Source organism: Rhinopithecus bieti, unplaced genomic scaffold (genome assembly GCF_001698545.2).
Source record: "Rhinopithecus bieti isolate Rb0 unplaced genomic scaffold, ASM169854v2 scaffold_3040, whole genome shotgun sequence".
Classification (NCBI taxonomy): Eukaryota; Metazoa; Chordata; class Mammalia; order Primates; family Cercopithecidae; genus Rhinopithecus; species Rhinopithecus bieti.
Genome location: NW_016804657.1, coordinates 4,082,360 through 4,099,284, shown reverse-complemented (window position 1 = coordinate 4,099,284; position 16,925 = coordinate 4,082,360). Strand labels below are relative to the sequence as shown.

The following is a 16,925-nucleotide window of genomic DNA, read 5'->3' as shown; positions in this document are numbered from 1 at the left end:
TATTCATTCAAAATTAGAGTATCAGTTGCATATTTTCTAATAAGCAGGAAGATTTGTGAGGTTTAGAGGTGGATTTCTGAAGAGTCCAGGGATTGAGGTCAGACTTTTCTGAGTTCAAATCTTTGGCCCTGCCACTTATTAGCTCTTTGTATATAATTTCCTCACTTGTTAACCCATTTATGGGAATAATAACTACAAGTGGGGATAATAACTACATAATAGGGTTGTTAAGATTAAATGAGGTTATCATGTAAGGTACTTGCACAGTGTAAAGTATTTAATACTTAGCAAATCTACAATAAATATGTTACTATTTAAAGTCCTTTAAAAAAAATCTCACTGATAATTCCTGTGAAGATAGAAACATAGAAAGCAAGGTTGCTGAACTAGAAGTTGATTACCAAAAATATGCAACCTTTTATACATGAGTTATAATTTTTTAAATGGTAAAACTCCATTATAGTGATCTACCTTTAGAAGGAAGTGTTACGTAGAAGCACTTCAGCATCTCAACAGATGGCTCATAGAAACCATGCTTTTACTATTTCCATAGGGAACAGTGGCAGTAATCTCAAATCCAAAATTGAGCTCACTGCAGATTTCAAATGAAAACTGATGCCTTCATCTTTTCTTCTACAAAATGCTGTTCTATTTTTATGTACAACTTTTACACAGTGAATTCTTAGTTTAAAAGCAGTGTTTAGACTATATTAATTCACTTGTGTGGATTACTTCAGTTGTGGTTTTGATGGTGTATATTGGTTTAAATTATTTTTCAGGTGGGTAAAATTATATGTAAGTATAGTTAATCATATCAGTAACTTAGGAATGATTCTTGAGTCATTTTTCTTCCTCATACCTCACATCCAATCAATCACCAAGTCTTTGAATAATTATCTTCTAGATATCTTTCTGATCAGTCCACTTTTCTTCCTCCCCACTGCCATTGCTCTTAAGTCAGCATCCTTTGTTTTTTGAACAAGTTTCTGCTATCTCTGCTCTTATGTATGCTTGACTCATCTTTCCCCCATGCCTAACCCACTCATCTCAAAAGTGTAATATGTCTTTCCTGAAATGTAAGTCTCATCATTTAGAATCCATTAGTAGCTTACTAGCACTTTGAAGATGAAAATCCAAAATCCTTTTAGCAAGGTGTATAGGCCTACCCTATTGAAAAAGATTTTGAATCTTTATATTTGAAAGATACTTTTGCTGGGTATAAAATTCTAGGTTTAAAGATGTGGTTGTGCTGTTACCTCCTGGGTTGCATTGTTTCTGACAAGAAGTCTACAGTCACTCTAATCTTTGCTCCTCTGTAAGTGTCTTTTTTTTTTAACTCTGGCTACTTTTAAGATTTTTATCTTTACCATTGAATTTGTGCAATTCAATTATAGTGTACATTGGTTTAGTTTTCTTCATGTGTTCTGTGCTTGGGGTTTGTTGAACTTATTGGATCTGTGGGTTTATAATTTTCATATTATTTTATATAGAGTTTTCTATTTTCATATACAATTTGGAAACATTTTTGCTATTCCTTAAAATAAATTTTCTATAGTCTACTCTTACCTACTTCCTTCTGGGACTCAAATTTACATGTATATTAGACTGCTTGAAGTTGTTCCTCAACTCACTGATGCTTTATATGTTTGTCCAGCCTTATGTTTGTTTTAATTTTGGGTGATTTCGTTTGCTGTGCCTTCAAGTTTGCTTTTTTTGCACTAATTTGCTATTAATCCCATCCTGTGCATTTTTCATCTCTAGAAGTTTGGTCTTTTTTATATCTTCCATGTCTCTCTTTAACATGAGTATTCTTTTCTCTACCTCATGTAACATAATACATTTATAATAGGAATAGTATATAAGGATATTAAAACAGTTATTGTGTCATTTCCCCCCCATCCCCATTTTGGGTCATTTTCCTGCTGTTTTGCATGCCTGGTAATTTTTTATTGGCTATGAATTTTATACTGTTGGTGTTTGTGTGTATGTATGTATTCTTCTTGGTAGTCTTTTAAATATTCTTGGCCGGCGCGGTGGCTCACACCTGTAATCCCAGCACTTTGGGAGGCCGAGGCGGGTGGATCACAAGGTCAGGAGATCGAGACCACGGTGAAACCCCGTCTCTACTAAAATATAAAAAATTAGCCGGGTGCGGTTGCGGGTGGCCTGTAGTCCCAGCTACTCGGAGGCTGAGGCAGGAGAATGCGGGAACCCCGGGGAGGCAGAGGTTTGCAGTGAGCCGAGATCGCGCCACTGCCCTCCAGGCCAGGGGGACAGAAGCGAGACTCCGTCTCAAAAATAATAAAATAAATAAATAAATAAATAAATAAATAAATAAATAAGTATTCTTGAGACTTTGTTTTGGAACACTGTAAAGTTATTGGAAACAGTCTGATTATTTCAAGGCTTGCTTTTAAGCTTTGTTAGGTGGGCAAGAGCAGCCTTTAGTTTTTCTCCATTCACTGAAGCAATATCCTTCTGAGTACTCTACCTGATGCTCTGTTCATTAGGAGGTTTTTTCTTTGGCTGTAGTAGCATGAACTATTCCCAGACTTGTGTGAACTTCTGGAATTTTTCTGCCTGCTTCTTGAAGGTTCTTAACCTGTTCTTGGGTATTCCCTCATATGCTTGTGCTGATCAATATTCAGCCAAAGACTTGAAAGGAGCCCTCTGCATGTCTCTGGAACCCTCCCTTCTCTGTGTAGCTGCATTCTCTCTGGTACTCCTACCTATAAATTCTAGACCCCAGGCCTTCCCCAAATTCTCAATTCGGTCTCCTCAACTCAGCAAGACTGCTTGGTTCTTTTTGGGTTCTCCCTTTTTGCACCACAGCCTAGAAACTGCCTCCTTGTAAAACTGCTTGAATGCAATAATCTTGGAGCAATTATGGGACTCACTTTGTTTAATTCTACTATCCTGTGCTGCCTAGTGTCTAATATCTAAAATCCATTTTTTCGTATTTTTAAAATTGTTTTTCAGTTGTTTGAAATTTGAAGAGTAAGACAACTCTTCATTACCTTAGTAAGTGAGTTTCTCCAGTTGCTCAGGCCGAAAGCTCCATATCTAATCTACTACCATGTCATGCCAGTTCTGCATTTCCACAGCTACTAGGTTAAGCCTCCTTCACTCTCACCTGGACTACTGTGTGACCCACTGATCTGTTTCCATTCTTGTCTCCTACAGTTGGGTTTTCATAGCCACATGAATGAGCTTCAAAATTTGGAAACTAACATTGTTCCTCCTTAAACCTTTCCTGGCTTTCTCTTTGGTGGCCTTCAAGGCCCTTCATTATCATGCTTGCCTTGCTTTCCAGCTTCACCTCCTTTACAGCTTCACTCCTTTACCTCACCACCACACTGACCTCCCTCTGCTCATCTATTATTCCAATTATTCTATTATTCTGCTCTTCTGTTATCCTTTCTCATATCAGGCTTGTGCAAGCTTGTTTCATCTGCCTGGAATGTATTTTCTTAGGTTCATCTCTGGCTGGCTGCTGCTTATCTCTCAGCTGTCAGCTGTCAGTTCCTTAGAGGGCCTTCTCTCATGACCCTAATTAAAGTAGTTACCCATTTTATCCATTATCAGTTATATCGCCTTGTTAATTTCCTTCATGGCACTTACCACAATTTTATCGTGTTTATTTTTTGACTGTCTGTCTCCTTTCCCACTAGAGTGTAAGTCCCTTGAAGGCAGAGACTTTTTCTTGTCCCCAGAACATATAATAGGTGTTCAATAAAAATGTGTTGAATGAAGAATAGACCTCAAGTAATTTACCATTCATGTAGTTTTTTTTCTGTTAGGATAGAGGATTGTACATTTGATTCTTGAACAATGCAGGGGTTAGGGGCATCATCCTCCTGTCCTGTCGAAAATTCATGTATAACTTTGATGCCCCCAAAACTTAATAGTCTACAGTTGACTGGGAGTCTTGCCAGTAACACAAACAATCAACACATTTTGTATGTTATTTGTATTATATACTGTATTCTAAAAGTGAGCTAGAAAAAAGGTAAATGTTATAAAGAAAATCCTAAGAAAGAGAAAACGTATTTCCTCTTCACTAAGTAGAAGTGGATCATCATGAAAGTCTTCCTCTTTGTCATCTTCACATTGAATAGACTGAGGAGGAAGAGGAGGGGTTGGTCTTGCTGACTCGGGGTGGCAGAGGTGGAAGGGGAAGCACAAGAGGCAGTCACACTTGGTCTAACTCTACAGAAATACATTTTAATTTGTCTGACTTTTTGCTTTTTTCATTTCTCTAAAAATGTTTCTATGTAGTACCAATCCTTCTACTGTTTGCTTTAGTTTCAGTGTCCATATCATAGAAGAGTCCATGTTGTAAGAGAAATCAAAAGCAGCCTTGAATAATTGGAACCCTTCTGCCAGATTGTCTTACATCAGCTTGTTCTTTGGCATTGCTTCTAAGTTTTCTTCCTTATCATCTTGCACTGCTTTGGAGTCACTCACCTCCATCAACAAGCCATCTGTTAATCCCTGTGGTGTGGTGCTTATTAGCTCTTGAATTTCTCTTGCAACCCTTCACACCCCACCTTTTTGCCACATCCACACTCTCTTTCACGATTTCCTTGACTGACTCTTTTGTAAATCCTATGAAGTTATGACAATATCTGCACAGTTTTCTCCAGCCAGAATTTAGTGTTTTGGGCTTGTTGACTTTCACAGCTTTTTCTGTAACAATGATGGCATCTTCAGTGACATGGCATAATCATTCCTTCCAGACTTGCATAATGTTCTCTCTCGGGCTTCTCTTTCACAGCATTGACAGTCCTTTCCAGAGTACTGTGTGTAATAGATCTAAAAAGTCCTTATGACCCCCTCATTCCTGAATTAAAGATGTTGTGTTTGGGAGCACAGAGACCACTTCATTGCCGTGGTGCTGAATTTATGGGGTTTTAGGTGGTCAGGGGCATTCTCCAGTATCAAAAGAACTTTAAAAGGTAGTGTCTTACTAGCAAGGTACTTCCTGACTTTAGGGACAAAGCATTGACAGAACCAATCCAGAAAAAGGGTTCTCATTGTCTAGGACTTCTTGGTATACAACCAAAAGACTGGCAGCTGATGTTTTTTATTTTTATTTTTTCTTCAAGGCTCGGGGGTTAGCAGCTTTACAGATATGCGTAGTCCTGATCGCAAACACAACAGCATTTGCACAGTGTTAGCTTATCCTTTCCTGCCTAAATCATGGTGCTTGCTTCTCTTTCTAATAAATTTCCTTTGTGGCATTGTTTCCCAGAATAGGCACTTTCTACTGCATTCAAAACCTGTTAAGGCAGATTTCTTTTCTTCTCATTTAACTTCTGAATGGCATCTGTGAACTTGTCTGCTGCTTCTTAGCAAATCTACTTTCCTTTTGCTTTAAATTGTCATATGACTTGGCTTTTTCTTGAATCACATTGGAATCTATAGATCTGCCTTAGAGCACTCCTGTACTCACATGAAGCTGCATTTTAAATGCAAGTTCAAAAGCTATTTCACAAAAAGTGCAAGGTTTTCATGCCTGGTGGCATAACTGCAGCAAAAGCTTCATGAGTTTTCTTTTCTTTTTGCTTTCCTTTCTCTTCTTTCTTTTTTTCTTTCTTTTTTCTTTTTTTACAATGGTCCTTGTGCTGGACTCATTTATCTTGAAATGGTGGGCAACCACAGACCCCAGTCTACGGTATGTAAGCAATTCAACTTTTTCTTCTAATGTCATGACTGTTCTGTGCTTCTTGGGAGCACTTCTGTCACTGGTGGTACTTCATATGGGTCTTGCAGTTTTTATGTCCTCAAGGTTTACAGTATTGCACTAACCACGAAAGATATGCAAGAACCGCAAGGGATCACTTTTTACTGTGATCCACAGTTTATGAAGAGATGAACTGCCCACACAGAGATGGTTAGCATCACATGGTGTTTTAAACAGACCTTTCGACACTTGAGTTCACCACAATAGCAACAGGAGGTAACTACAAAATAATTATAGTAGCTCAGCATGTACTACAGTTAATTTTATACAGTTATGATTTAATACTGTATCTTTGTTTACATTTCTCTCAACTGTGGATGGTGCCAGTTTGTGTACAGTTTGTGTTTGTATGTTTTTATAAATTTTAACTTCTTATAATAGATTTGTGTGTATTTTATACTAAATGATAAAATAGGCTAGTATCTACATACCATTTTAATTTTTCTATATTTCTAGGCTACATGATTTGTTTTTTCAAATTGTCACAAATCTCAAAAAAATTTTCCAATATACTTACAGAAAAAAAACCCTGTATAGAAGTGGACCCACACCGTTCAAACCCGTGTTGTCCAAGCATTGACTGTAATTTCATGGTTCTCCCACCTTCAGTGCTTCGTTTATCCCTGTATAGTAATTTCTAGGAACTTGGGCTTTTATTTTGATTTCAAAAAAGGAATGCGATTTTGGTGTTAATTACTTGTTACTGAGAAATTAAACCAAGATGTAAAAACAATTAGATTAGGCCATTCATACGTTTAGTTGGAATAGTAATAACCATAGAAGGGTAAGAAAAATACCTCTTGACTTAATTTTATAATCTGTAGTTGGGAAAAATTCTCTCTCTGAAAGTTGCTATGGGTGTATAATATGCAGCAGGGATCCCCAGCCACCCACACCCCCGACTGGCCAAACAGCAGGAGGTAAGCTGCAGGGGAGAATGAAGCTTCATCTGTATTTACAGCTGCTCACACTGCTTGCATTACCACCTGAGCTCCATCTCTGTCAGATCAGCAGCAGCATTGGATTCTTAGAGGAGCATGAACCCTATTGTGGACTGTGCATGTGAGGATCTAGGCTGCGTGTTCCTTATGAGAATCTAATGCCTGATGATCTGTCACTGTCTCCCGTCACTTCCAGATGGGACGTCTAGTTGCAAGAAAACAAGCTCGTGGCTCCCACTGATTCTACATTATGGTGAGTTGTATAATTATTTCATTATATATTACAATTAAATGATAATAGAAATAAAGTGCACAGTAAATGTAATGCACTTGAATCATCCTGAAACCATCCCCTCCCTGCACCCCTCCCCTGCCCCAGGTCTTTTGAAAATTGCTTTCCATGAAATCACTCTCTGGTGCCAAAAAGGTTGGGGACCGCTGATCTACAGACTTTCTAAATATGTACAATATGACCTGTGTATCATATAAACACTTTGAGAAGTTGAATAACCAAATACTTGCCTCACTGGAGTATGGTTCTGACTTTCAGAATTTTTCTACCTAGAAAAATTCTAAATGCCAGGATGTCTCACAAAGTATGAGTTTGTTTTTATTTTAGGTTCATTTTATTTAGAAGCAAGTGGATCTATGCAGTATAAAAATAACCTTTCAAATTAATGAAATTTATGTTTGAAAACTTTTAGATCTACACACTTATAATAGGCTAGATGAGCCTCTCTCCCAAATCCAGTGTATCACTTGGGAATATCAAGTTAATTCATTAAACCTAATCTATTCATGTACTGGCTAGTTTACTAATCTGTTGCTCCCTGCAGTTATGGGGCCCCATGTTGAATAGTGAAGTGTGAGTTTCACAAATGTGCAATAATTCTGTACCTTTCCTGCAGCATATCCTGAGCCTATACGGTATAATAGGGTATTACTCTAGTTAATAAATGGTTGTCTTTTATTTTTCTATTTTTTTTTTTTTAATTTCTTTGAGACGGAGTCTCACTCTGTCACCCAGCTGGAGTGCAGTGGCGCAATCTTGGCTCACTGCAACCTCCACCTCCCAGGTTCAAGCGATTCTCCTGCCTCAGCCTCCTGAATAACTGTGACTACAGGTGTGTGCAACCACGCTTGGCTAATTTTTTGTATTTTTAGTAGAGACGGGGTTTCACTGTTAGCCAGGATGGTCTCGATTTCCTGACCTCGTGATCCACCCGCCTTGGCCTCCCAAAGTGTTGGAATTACAGGCGTGAGCCACCATGCCCAGCCAGTTACCTTTTATTAATGGCAAAATGTGTCTCTTGATTTGTGTATTTGCTAATAGTTAAGCTTGACTTGAATGCAGTATTGCAAAATACCCACAGGATTATTTGTCAAAATATAGGTTTAGGCTAAATTAAAGCTCTTGGCTATGTTTTCCTATTTTAATGTATAAATGAGAAAGATTCAGGGTTTTCTATTAAATAGAATTGTTTTTTTTTTAGACAGAGTCTTGCTGTGTCACCAGGCTGGAGTGCAGCACCACAATCTCAGCTCACTGCAACCTCCGCCTCCCGGGTTCAAGCAATTCCCTTGCTTCAGCCTCCCAAGTAGCTGGGATTACAGGCATGCGCCACCACACCTGGATAATTTTTTGTATTTTAGTAGAAATGGGGTTTCACCTTGTTGCCCAAGATGGTCTTGATCTCTTGACCTCCTGATCAACCCACCTCAGCCTCCCAAAGTGCTGGAATTACAGGTGTGAGTCGCCACGCCTGTCCAGAATTCTCTTTATAAGCCTTCATACTCCCTTCTTATACTACTAAAAAAAAAAAGAAAGAAAAAAAAGTTCTTTTTTGGCTGGGTGCAGTGGCTCACACCTGTAATCCCTGCACTTTGGTAAGCTGAGGTGGACGGATCACATGAGGTCAGGGGTTTGAGACCAGCCTGGCCAACATGATGAAAACCCATCTCTACCAAGAAGTACAAAAATTAGCCAGGTGTGGTAGTGCGCGCCTGTAGTCCTAGCTACTGGGGAGGCTGAGGTGGGAGAATTGCTTGAACCCAGAAGGCAGAGGTTGCAGTGAGCCAAGATCGCACCACTACACTCCAGCCTGGGTGGCAGAGTGAGACCTCATCTCAAGGGAAAAAAAAAATTTATTTTTGAGATGGGGTCTCACTGTGTCATCCAGCCTGGACTCAAACTCCTGGGCTCAAGTGATCCTCCCAGCTCAGCCTCCTGAGTAGTTTGGACTACAGGTGTATACTACCATGCCTGGCTTTATAATTCTTAAGGCTACTTGCCTAGCAATGTTGTAATTCAGCTAGCTAAAAGCAAAGATTATAGATTCCATGTAATAATGACATGCTTTAAACAAGTCATCATATTCCCAATAAACTCTAATAGAACCAGAAAAGAGCCACCTGAATAAATAAATGTTATTGTTTCAAAAGCACAAATAGTTTTTAGGCCTTGGAGCATGCCATGATGATGTACAAAGTTGCTCTGATGTATTTCTCTTACCAGACTGAAATGTCACATTTTGTAACAAGTTTATTTATATCAATGTTCCTTAGCTCCACTGTGGACTAAGTGTCAAATACAGCTTCCTGGAAGTCATTAGTGAGACTGTTACACAGTTTAATCTGAATACTCCTTGCCTTATTAAATCCTTACTCTTTGAATGGTGGACATATTAAACATAAAATTCTTTGTCTACCTGTTTAAAAGCATTTGGTTTTACTTCTACATGATTACATTTACTTCTCTTTTAAATCTTGCTATGAAAAAGGGAAATAACAAGGTATTCTTATGTTGAATAAAAAGCCAAGTGCCTTTCTGGGTCTAAGACTCCTGAAATAAGAGTTGACCCTGTTCAAAAGCTACCTGGTCCAAGACTGATGTAACTAGAAGACAATATCATAGGATCTTAGCCTTCTCATCTCACTAGTGAGACAATGTAATAGTATCTCAAAGCTTTTCTCCCTGTTGTGACCAGTAAGAAAATATGTTCACTAAAACAACAAAACGATTTTACTGCCAGTTTCCGCAGCCTCTGCTATGGCACATCTTCACTGTGGTGTCTGGGAACTAGAAGTTTGGGTTTGCTTTTGTTGTTGTTGTTGTTGTTGTTGTTGTTGTTGTTTGAGATGGATGTCGCCCAGGCTGGAGTGCAGTGGTGTGATCTTGGCTCACTGCAACCTCCACCTCCTGAGTTTGAACCCACCTCCTGGGTTCAAACGATTCTCCTGCCTCAGCCTCCTGAATAGCTGGGATTACAGGCACCCGCCACCACACCCGGCTAATTTTTGTATTTTTAGTAGAGACAGGGTTTTGCCATGTTGGCTAGGCTGCTCTCGAACTCCTGACCTCAAATGATCTGCCTGCATTGGCCTCCCAAAGTGTTGGGATTACAGGCATGAGCCACTGTGCCCGGCTGTGGGTTTACTTTTTATGAGTTCTTGCAGTGGTAGGTGGGAATTTATATTTCACCTTAAGAGTATAAAATTAACCATGGTCTTGAAGTAGGTTTTAGGCACTTTTCATACCAAGTTAAATCAAAACACTTCATTCTAAAAGTAAGAATAAAACTAAATAAATGACCTTTAAAGATAATGTGGATCGTTAGTCTGCTGAAATGGAATTTTGTGACCTTGTGGTAACTGGACTTACGTTACTATAGCCATTATAAATGTGTAGTAGCTGAATTTCCAGTAAGAAACTTTCTTCTCTCCCCAACAGTGTAAGAAAGTCAGTAGCAAATTATTTATCCAAAGGCTCTATTTCTTTACAATGAAAGATGAAAAATGGGTATAATGTATTCAACTCCTAAACAATTTCAAACTCTATGTAGTAATAAAAGAGTGTAGCTTACTGCGTAAAATCATTATTATAAGAATCTTCCTGATTTTAGGACTTTGAATGTTTGTTACTTGGAGGGACAAAATCTATCTGCGGACTCAGACTATGATGGGACCTCGCTCCACCAGTAGAAAGCAACATTGAACCAAAGTGACAGTAACAGAAATGCAGGCCAGGAACTTTTTTTTTTTTTTTTTTTTTAATATCTATATAAAAAATAACGAGCAATTTACAGATCTTTCTCTAATCAGAACCTCAAGTGTATATATAAAGGTACTGTACAATATATAAACATTTACAACCAGTACATCCACATTTTGCTCAGCATTCCAAGGCCACATTGCTAAGTCAGTATATAATCAGGACAGAGGTTACTTAGAAAGGAAGAACCACATAGGACAACATATGACATCAAAGTTATGTCACAGTTAACAAAAATAGGATTTGTTATCACTAATTGTGGACTACAGGGAAAATAAATAATTTCTGTGGTACTAAGTTCTTAGCATTTATCAAGCCTCCTAATTTTGCTCTATTTGAATAGTTACAATAGGTGGGTAAATATAGTTCTGGATGAAAAGGGGATTTCAAAAATCTCACTCTGGGAAGCATGTCTTATCTACAGGGGCTAATACAGTTGTTGGGTTAAAGAGTTTCACAGTCAGACTCCCAGAGGGAAGGACCTGGACATAATGTGCTTCACAACAAGATGAACCCAGGTGACATAACAAGTGTGTTCACACACTCCATGGAATAGTTCTATTCTCAGAAGGTGCCTTTATTTATATAGATGCTACTGAATGCTGCTTCAGGGAACTGAAAAACCTGGATCTATTTTATGGAAGTTAACAGTCTCCAACTTCTAAGAAACATCTTTAACTAGACTTTTAAAAAGAATTCTGAAAATGTGTACAAGCTAAGCAGATGTTTAATCTCCCTTTCTTGTTTTTAAATAAGAAAGTTAATGTAGCTAAAAGTTAAATAAGATCCAGTAAGTACTGTCTACACATTTGTCCTCACTTGCTGGGCAGCATACCCTACACAGGTTGTTTCTAAACATCCAAGCTTGTGCACCTGCTACCAGAAGAGTTGGTACCTGGACTGTGAAACTGGTTTCGTGATTAAGTCCCTCACATAATCTATATAATAATTTTACTTTTTAAATATGTATTATGTATTAAAGACTAATGACTTTAGTAGTAGGTACAGCCAAAATATCCAGAAATAGTTGGCGGTTTGTCTTCAAAGAGCAATAAACACTATTTCCACATGCTTCTTTATGGTTTCATAATTAAATAAGTGAAATAAAAAGCGTGACCTGAGATGCTCTAAGTATACATCGAGGTTGGATAACACAGCAAGAGATGAACTCTATTGCTTAAAGTACTTTCTCATTTTGAACATTCAATTGTAAGTAATATCTTTTAACAGTTATTTGGAACAACTTATCCAGCCAAATTGAAATAAAAAGCCGTAAGAAAGCATCATTATTGGACTACATTTTTTTCCTTAAAGTAGTGATGTTTGGGGGTTTTATTTTTAAAGTGGGACATCGTCAGTAGCTGTTAGAAGACAACTGCCATCTTTAACGATGAGTTAACAGTCTCGTCTTCTGCAAGGACTCACATATTTCTCTCTGTAAACATGCAACATGCTATTGAGAACATCAACTTCCAAGCCAAACCTAACTTTTTCATTACTGTGGAAACAGCTGAACGAGAAGGATAAAAACAGACATGATACAGCAGATAACTTGGCACAAATACAAAGTGAGTTGTGACCACATTGTTAATATCAACATATGTCATTTGTTCAGACACTCATGAAGATGATGAGCTGGGCAGCCTGAGCAGGGCGGGTCAGATGAGCATGTGGATGCAGCTCCTTCCTGAGTGCGAGGGAGGGCAGCCGGCCAGGGGGACAGTTGGTTCTTAGCAATCCTAAAGGCCCTTCATGCAGCCTAGGTAACTTGATGCTCACATTAACATGTACTTATCTGTTTCAGAATATTTGAAAAAAAAAAAGGCTTTTCTGGAAAATGCTGCTGTAAGAAAAGATTACAACTTGTTTTTGTTTTATACTAAAGGTTACTGCCGTTTCTCAGCCATACCAATAGTGCCTGTGACTTTATTTCCACTTGGCACCTTCCAGGGCCCTGGAGTTATCGGTGTTTTCTTAACTGGAGAACTACTTTCAGGTTTGAACCTTCCAGTCTCTCTGTTTTTGTCAGCGGCCTCTAGTGCCTTCCCTTTGTGATCTTCTGTTTTGTTTGAAACTACCTTCTCTTCAGGTTCTTGCTTCAGCCTCTTTTCTGATAGCTGGATATTTTCTCCTATTTTATCATTACTAGAACTTGTTTCTCCTGTGGTTACTTTCTTTCCTTTTTCATTTTCAGATACTTCTTTACTTGTAGTCTTATTAGTCTTTTTGGATGCAAGAGATTTCTCATCCATTCTTTTGCTTTTCTTCTCTGGAGACCTTGTTCTGCCTTTTTCCACCTGATTCTGCTTTGCCTCTTTCCTGATGACGTCTGATTTTTCCTTCCCATCTGGGATCTGCTCAGCATTATTGCCTATATGGCCTGCTATTCTTGGACTCTTACCCTCTAACAATTTGGCCTCAGCATTTGATGGAGCTTTGCTTCCTTCAATTTTTTGCTGCTTTTTTGGACTGGCAGACCGACCTCTGCTTTTTCTGCACTGATCTTGTCCAGAACCTGCCTTGGTGCTGACCTGGCAACTTTTATTTTCCCCTTTGCTGGGGCTGAGGGATCGATCTCTGGGTCTTCTTTTGGGATCATTTTTTAGAGGACTAGGAATCTTATCCAAATGTTCCTCTGAATGTTGACCGGCTGGCTTTTTGGGACTAACCGATCTACCTCTTCGTGTAACACCATTTTCTACTTTTAATAGATTTTTCTTGTTACTGTGCCCATGACTGCTGGGTGGATCCCTCTTACTCACATTTTTCTGGAGAGGAGACTGATGCTTTATCTCAGGTTGATTTTCATTTAAAGTGCTTTTCTTTTCAGGCACAATGTCCTTTAATTCTTCTGCCTTTTCACATATCTGAACTTTCATTAAAGATTCTTCAATTACTGGCACGTAAGACTCTTCAAATATGGAAGCAGAATGTGAAGATGGGGGTAATGGTGACTGTTCATCATAAATCACATTTGACGATGAAGGATTATTAATATCCCAATCACCTAAAAAAGTGATTGAATGGAACATTATTAAGTTTTAGAATTACAAATAGGAACAGTACATTTTGAACTTTGACAGCCATTTGAATTGTACTAACTGCTTTAAAAGCCTGTATTTTATACAGTTTGTGTTATGTTTACAACATATCTCTCTACAAATATAGGCAGATGTGTATAAACATCTGTTCATACATGAAGGATAGGTTGTTTATATACATAAAATAATATTCATTTTTTTTCCAATTACATATAATTAGTGAGATAATATATGTTCTGTAAATTCTCTATTAGTAAAGCCCAATTAGAACTTACAAGTTATAAAGTTGAACCAAATTACCTGGCCCAAGAAGCTCACTAATTATTATGAATTGATATAGTTTAGGATATGGCAAAATCACTAATTAATAAAGGAAACCAAACTGTGGTAACCAGAATGAGGCTCATGGGCATTTGTAAATAATTCTCTTGCATTAAGCTGTCAAATTTAATGTCAAAAGGAGACTGAAAAGTGCAGAAGATAGAAATAGATGTATTTAATAGCATCATTTTTCATTTAAAAGAAAACAAAAGAAGAAAGTGATTTACAAGACATGCAAATTTACCAAGTCTTTTTAAGGAAAGACCAAGAAAAGCCCTGAAAGCCTTAATGTTGCTCGGGTTTCACGTAGGAGCACAGACCGGAAGGAGCCAAACCTGAAGAGGGAAGAGAAAAAGCCTAGGACTATGTGAAAAAAAAAATCAGTGCAGTTAGCAAAGATGTCACTGGGAACGTATGATTTACAAGCAGATGGTGGAAGATAATACAGTCAGAGAATCATAAGCTGGAAGGCTACTGTAGGAGGTTATGTCTACACTTATCCCTCAAAAGTGGTAGGGTGGGGTAGGGCAGGGAGTGGGGAGCTAGATGAGGCAAGTACTGTGTGGGTGTCGTACTGCCTTTATTTCTAGAATAGCACACTCAAAAAACAGTAACTTTCAAATACCATGATATTTCAAAACATGCAATGGAAACCCAGGAAGTTTAACATTAATACAAGACAGACATGGTCTCAGGTCCAACTCCGTGTCTCCAGGTAGGGTGATAGCAACTTGTTTTTGCTGAGTCACCAGAAGAGCCTAAAGTTTTCATGCTACGCATTCATTATAATATAAACTTATCTTGCTTTACAGAAATAAAAATATTGGTTGGTAATGTGTAATTAGCTAAGTAAGGGAAAAAACTGGGATATTTTGCAGAGATTTAAAATGTTTTTTATGATATTTAAATTGTTTGCCTCTAATACACTTTTTTTATAGGCACATTTCTCTACAAAAACAACTATGTTTTTTCTGATTAAATTTAAAATACATTCCATTCCAACGAAAGTCCTGCCTAAGTCACTTGTTTTCTAATACTATTTATGATAACTCTGCTATGTAACTAGCTTTTCATGATTCTAGCATTCATCTCTGAATTAACTAGTAAAATATCTATCCTCTGCAAATATATATTCATTTTTCTTCTGCCCCCCTCCATAATATTACAACTTTTCAGCTACTAGTGGGCTACTTGACTTACCATGGTCAGGTATCAAGCCAGTTCCTGGCCTCAAAAGAAGAAGAACTTTATTTCCACCAGCCTGAATGAGCTCAATTGCTCGAGTATGTGTGATTCCTTGTGTAGGTTCCCCATTGATTTCAACAATCTGGTCACCAACCTAGACAGAGAACATTCACAGGAACAACATGAAACTATGCATCCTTTGTAAATTCTGCTTTTGTCAGCTCTTGAGCCATTCAACCTTGCTAAGTGATTCTTTCGTCTGTAAAATACCTCACGTGTACCCAGTGCTGCCCTGCGAGAGTTGATGAGAGGACAGATGATAACAAACAACAGAAAGCGGCAGTGTCCAGATTTACTCACAAAAAATCCTACACTGGAAAGTTTTATATGGCTAGTAACTAAGATCTGGACATCTTGAAGTCAAGAATCAAATTCTAGAATCAGATTTGGAATTTTCTAAATTTATAAAAATCAAATGTAGAATGTTAATCAAATTCTAGAATTTGGTTCTTGATTTGAAGATGCCCAGATCTTTAATAGCCATATAAAATTTTCCTGTGTAGGGTTTTCTTTTTTTCTTTTTGTTGTTTTTTGAGATGGAGTCTCATTCTGTCGCCCAGGCTGGAGTGCAGTGGTGCGATCTCGGCTCACCGCAAGCTCTGCCTCTTGCGTTCACGTCATTCTCCTGCCTCAGCCTCAGGAGTAGCTGGGACTATGCAGGCGCCCGCCACCACGCCCAGCTAATTTTTTGTATTTTTAGTAGAGACAGGGTTTCACCATGTTAGCCAGGATGGTCTCGACCTCCTGACCTCGTGATCCACCTGCCTTGGCCTCCCAAAGTGCTGGGATTACAGGCGTGAGCCACCACGCCCAGCCCTGTGTAGGATTTTCATAAGTAAACCTGGGCACTTCTTGTGTAGGGTTTTTATATGTGAGTAAACCTAGACATTGTCTCTTCCTGTTGCTGCCATCTGTCCTCTTATCAACTCTCACACAAGAGAACACTGAGTACACGTTAGGCATTTTAAAAACAACAATCCAAATGATACTACAGAGTTATGTCTGAATGTGAAGGGTACTTTCAAAGTTGAGCTAAATCCGAAATGTATCTCCTAAAACCTGGGCAGAGGGCTCCTTATCTTTGAAGCCTTTCTGGCCTCCAGGGAGAACTGCTCATTCCTTTGAGCTGCTGCTATGTCCTGTACATACATGAGGCATTTGAATAAATGACATCTTTATAGATTAAAATTCTTAAAAATTTAAGCTTGGAGAATAGATTAATATGAACAGTTATTTAAAACCAGTAACTTAGTGATGTTAAACTTAGTGATGTTAGTGTAAAATCATTTCTCAGGGCCAGAGGCGGTGGCTCACACCTGTAATCCCAGCACTTTGGGAGGCCGAGGCGGGCAGATCACCTGAGGTTGGGAGTTTGAGACCAGCCTCACCAACATGGAGAAACCCTGTCTCTACTAAAAATAGAAAATTGGCCAGGCGTGGTGGCGGGTGCCTGTAATCCCAGCTACTCGGGAGGCTGAGGCAAGAGAATCACTTGAATCCGGGAGGTGGAGGTTGTGGTGAGCCAAGATCATGCCATTGTACTCCAGTCTGGGCAATGAGTGAAACTCTGTCTCAAAAAA

The 16,925-nt window shown here is 38.5% G+C and overlaps 1 protein-coding gene across 2 annotated transcripts in view; it reads right to left on the bottom strand.

The window, feature by feature from the left end:
• Positions 1-10,730: 10,730 nt before the first annotated feature.
• Positions 10,731-16,925, bottom strand: part of MAGI3 (membrane associated guanylate kinase, WW and PDZ domain containing 3) — a 299,696-nt gene continuing 293,501 nt past the window's right edge. The window contains exons 21-23 of one of the 2 annotated variants that reach the window (XM_017869749.1): positions 15,301-15,439; positions 14,345-14,435; positions 10,892-13,745 (exon numbers count right to left, since the gene is read on the bottom strand). In XM_017869749.1, the coding sequence (XP_017725238.1) occupies positions 14,386-14,435; positions 15,301-15,439 (189 nt within the window). In that variant the 3' untranslated portion in view covers positions 10,892-13,745; positions 14,345-14,385. Of the gene's footprint in view, positions 13,746-14,344; positions 14,436-15,300; positions 15,440-16,925 lie in introns of both variants that reach the window. The other variant, XM_017869748.1, reaches the window with a different exon arrangement.